This window comes from Salvelinus sp. IW2-2015, unplaced genomic scaffold (assembly GCF_002910315.2).
Source record: "Salvelinus sp. IW2-2015 unplaced genomic scaffold, ASM291031v2 Un_scaffold2879, whole genome shotgun sequence".
In the NCBI taxonomy this organism is placed as follows: domain Eukaryota; kingdom Metazoa; phylum Chordata; class Actinopteri; order Salmoniformes; family Salmonidae; genus Salvelinus; species Salvelinus sp. IW2-2015.
Genome location: NW_019944179.1, coordinates 67781 through 72371, shown reverse-complemented (window position 1 = coordinate 72371; position 4591 = coordinate 67781). Strand labels below are relative to the sequence as shown.

The 4591-nt window shown below is 42.9% G+C and overlaps 1 protein-coding gene across 1 annotated transcript in view; it reads right to left on the bottom strand.

Annotated features, from left to right (window-relative positions):
- Positions 1-3609: 3609 nt before the first annotated feature.
- LOC112074929 (protein FAM171A1-like) overlaps positions 3610-4591 on the bottom strand; it is a 28669-nt gene continuing 27687 nt past the window's right edge. Inside the window, exon 3 of the mRNA XM_024142006.2 lies at positions 3610-3734. Coding sequence (XP_023997774.1) covers positions 3625-3734 — 110 coding nt within the window. The 3' untranslated portion in view covers positions 3610-3624. The remainder of the gene's footprint in view (positions 3735-4591) is intronic.

Here is a 4591-nt window from a genome sequence, read left to right as displayed (position 1 = left end):
TAAAAGGGTTAGAGAAAATAGGATTTAGAATGGGACTCAGTTGTTAGTCCCAAAAGGTCCTCACAAGTATAGTAAGACATAGCTGTGTGTGTGTGGAAATGTTTATTCGACCAACGAAAAAATATATTTCTAGGGGTTTAGGGTAAGGTTAGAATAGTGTCAGTGTTAGAATTGGGGTAAGTGGTTGTGGGTTAGGTTTAGGTTTTGTGGTAAGGTTAGGGAAAATAGGATTTAATGGGAATCAATTGTGTGTCCCCACAAGGTTAGTTAACAAGACTGTGTGTGTGTGTGGTGTGTGTGCGCTCACGGACATGTTTAACTACAAGAATAGTAGAAAAACAAAAATTAGACAACGGGTTTAGATTAAGGTTAGAATTAGTGTTGTATTGGGGAAGGGGTTGTGGGTTAGGAGATGGTGTTGGGGTATGGTTAGGGGTTAAGGAATTAGGATTTGAATGGGAATCAATTGTGTCCCACAAGGTTAGTTAAACAAGACTGTGTGTTAAAGAGAAGTTTGTATAGTGGGGCTTCGCGATGATGTCATAGTGTTTCCACTGTGGTGAGTGTACATTCCTGGGCAATGAGACACCGCTGCAGCCGTGCCTGTGTGTTTTCTCTAGTCTGTGTATCTCTGCCTTCAGTACACCTGATCTGGTATTGATCTGAACGTCCAGTGTTGGAGGTCTGGTATTGATCTGAATGTCCAGTTTTGAAGGAGGTCTGGTATTGATCTGAATGTCCAGTGTTGGACGTCTGGCATTGATCTGAATGTCCAGTTTTGAAGGAGGTCTGGTATTGATCTGAATGTCCAGTTTTGAAGGAGGTCTGGTATTGATTGAATGTCCAGTTTTGAAGGAGGTCTGGTATTGATCTGAATGTCCAATTTTGAAGGAGGTCTGGTATTGATCTGAATGTCCAGTTTTGAAGGAGGTCTGGTATGATCTGAATGTCCAGTTTTGAAGGAGGTCTGGTATTGATCTGAATGTCCAGTTTTGAAGGTCTGGAATTGATCTGAATGTCAGTTTTGAAGGAGGTCTGGTTTGATCTGAACGTCCAGTTTTGAAGGAGGTCTGGTATTGATCTGAACGTCCAGTTTTGAAGGAGGTCTGGTATTGATCTGAATGTCCAGTTTTGAAGGAGGTCTGGCATTGATCTGAATGTCCAGTTTTGAAGGAGGTCTGGCATTGATCTGAATGTCCAGTTTTGAAGGAGGTCTGGTATTGATCTGAATGTCCAGTTTTGAAGGAGGTCTGGTATGATCTGAATGTCCAGTTTTGAAGGAGGTCTGGTATTGATCTGAATGTCCAGTTTTGAAGGAGGTCTGGTATTGTCTGAATGTCAGTTTTGAAGGAGGTCTGGTATTGATCTGAATGTAGTTTTGAAGGAGGTCTGGATTGATCTGAATGTCCAGTTTTGAAGGAGGTCTGGTATTGATCTGAATGTCCAGTTTTGAAGGAGGTCTGGTATTGATCTGAATGTCCAGTTTTGAAGGAGGTCTGGATTGATCTGAATGTCCAGTTTTGAAGGAGGTCTGGTATTGATCTGAACGTCCAGTTTTGAAGGAGGTCTGGTATTGATCTGAATGTCCAGTTTTGAAGGAGGTCTGGCATTGATCTGAATGTCCAGTTTTGAAGGAGGTCTGGCATTGATCTGAATGTCCAGTTTTGAAGGGTCTGGGATATAATCACATCAACAGGACTGGAGTAAAAAACGGAGAGGAGTTAGTTCTAGGTAACAGCTTGGACACGGTGTGAGATGTAGCAGAGCATGTGTGTTTGGAGGGGGATTCTGTGCCAATCCAAAAAGCCCTCCTCATCTCTTCTCCTCCTAAGAGTTCCCTCTCTTTTCTTCCCTCGATAATGGATATTCCTCCTCAGCCTGAACATTGCACCCTTCCCCCCTCTCCCATCCCTCTTCCTGCTTTCTCCCCATCCCCTCTTTTCCCGCTTTAGACTTTTATATTTGGTTATATATCAAACCGGTGGATTTTATCTACAGTGGAGTCTCGAGGTAAAAGAGAAACTAGTGAGGATCATTTGCATTGCCGGTTGTAAATAGGAAAAATTTCTTGTGGGGATATCCATCCTGCGTAAGGTATGAGAGGTTCGCGCGGCTCTGATAAGAAAATGGCTACTTTAAGACGTTACGTGAGGAGCTTCTTGCTGTTACTTACACCAATAAGAATTAACAAATTGAGCGAAGGCTTTGAGGTACAGTCTTAGTATCTTAAGCAGTGCTGATCCGTTATGCTACGTATTATTCAGATGATTTGTCGGTTGGTTAATTATAATTAGGTTGCCGTATGTTGAGTATTCCATGAAAAACAGCATGGTTATGTCATCACGGTCCAGAAGCGATGATACCGAAATGATCAGGAAGGTACCAGTATAGATTAATACCCTAGAGTCGGCCTTTGTTTATTCGATAATACTTTGGGTTCGTGCCCATATCCAAGTCTGTCCTATTGTTGAGGGCATTCTTAAAAGGGACTCATATCGTGTAGCACCGCTGAGATTCGGTGGGGTGTGGATGTGGGATGCGACTCTACTTTTTTAATGAGTAGTAACCTAGCGACTCCATTTGTAATACTCCCGTGTTAATTTTGCTCACCGCTTCATATGCTAAAATTACCCGGAATATTAAATCTTCTAATCTGCTTTGATATCCGACATTATACGCATATGGAATGATGGATCGTGCTTTAAGGGATAGCAGATACTGTCCCCATCCCCCTTACAGATCCCGTTCTCCTCGTTAGTGTTCTGCAATCATTCGAAAAAGTAAATGTACAAGGCAATAGTAGACTAGGAATCCCAGGGGGCAGTGTGCGACCCCATCCCCGTCTCATCCCATCCCCTCTTCCCCACCTCTCCCCCTTTCCCTCATCCCCTCTCTTCCCTTTCCCTCATCCCCTCTCTTCCCCCTTTCGCCTATCCCCCTCTTCCCCTTCCCTCATCCCCTTTCCCTCATCCCTCTCTTCCCCCTTTCCCTCATCCCCTCTCTTCCCCCTTCTCTTTTCATTCTCTCTCTCGTCCGCATGACAAGGTATTTCGCTCCCTGGATTCCAGGTTCAAAATACCATGATATAACACACTGTGTGTGGATAGGGCCACTGTATGCACCAGACCATAGCATGATTATCCTGCCCTCCTGGAGGACGGACACACACAGCTCAGTCAGCACATTTAAAGGAGTAGCAGCAGCAGAACCTCACTCAGAGAGATGCAGAGCAGGAGAAGAGCAGATGGTTATGGGACACTCTAAATGAGTGTGGTTATTGAAGACAAACACACACCACACACACACACACACACACACACACACACACACACACACACACACACACACACACACACACAACACCACACACACACACACACACAACACAAGAGCAAAACAAGCACACTGTTCAGACACACGGCAGACAAAGACACATGTTATAAGATCACATTAATTTAATCTTATCTAATGTAATTGCTCCTGACTGATTGACAGAGGAACAGAGGACACATGCTGCCTGTGTGTGTGTGTGTGTGTGTGTGTCTTTCATTAGAGAGATGTTTTAAAGGGGTGGACATCTTTCATTATTAATGTGTGTGAGGTCACTGGGCCAGGGACCGTGTCTCAGTACTCTCTCTCACCTTGGGATCCAGAGTTAATGTGTATCAGGTCTTCATACACCATCAGAGTGGCAGCTCTCTCTGGTAGCAGCTCCAGACTGAGAGAGGAAAACACTGGAATACACACACACACACGTGTCATTTTTACATTTCATCAGACGCTTGGCGTTGCAAGCACCATGCTCTACCAACTGAGCCACATGGGACCCACCAGTCACTKATTTATTCATCACAATAACCCACCCTGTGGCTCATTTTTATTCTCACTAATAAAAGGTAAACTATTGAATTTTGGTTTTCCTCTCAACTTCATGACATATTCTAGACCTAGTGGTTTCTTTATTTTCTAGCATTGTGGTTTGTATAATTTTTTTTTTTTGAAGATCTTACTTGACTAGTTTAAATCTCCAGCTTTCCCTTTTCCATTCTCTGTGATCTACCTCTACTGTTAAAGCCTTGGATGGTGTTTTTCATAGCGCCCTTCGTTTTATCACAGGAAACAGTTTAATTACTCAACACTGTATTCTTCACCAAAAGGTTCTCTGTAGATCACTACAGTCTTTTTGTTTACAAAGCCCTGCTCCACAAACTCCCGACTTACCTTAGCTAACATCACTATTAAGACTTAAAATGACAAGTTCTTAAGGTTGATTAACTCTGGAGACTCCTTTGTTGTCTAGAGAGTTAGGTAAATCAGCCTTTAATTTCCTTGCACTTTACATGTGGAATGATCTACAATACACTTTAAAATGGGAGGAATTGGTGCCTCTAGGTCATTTCAGACGGTTGTTAGGGGACCTTTTTACAGAAGAATGTGTCTGTTTTTTCTCATTGTGTTTTGCTTTTCGTGTATTGTTGTGCATTTTATTGTGTATATGAATGTGTAGTTTAATGTGTATTGTGGTGCTATACAGGGCTCACCTGGAAGAGACCTTGTTCTCAGCATTGACTCCCTGTCTAAATAAAGAGAC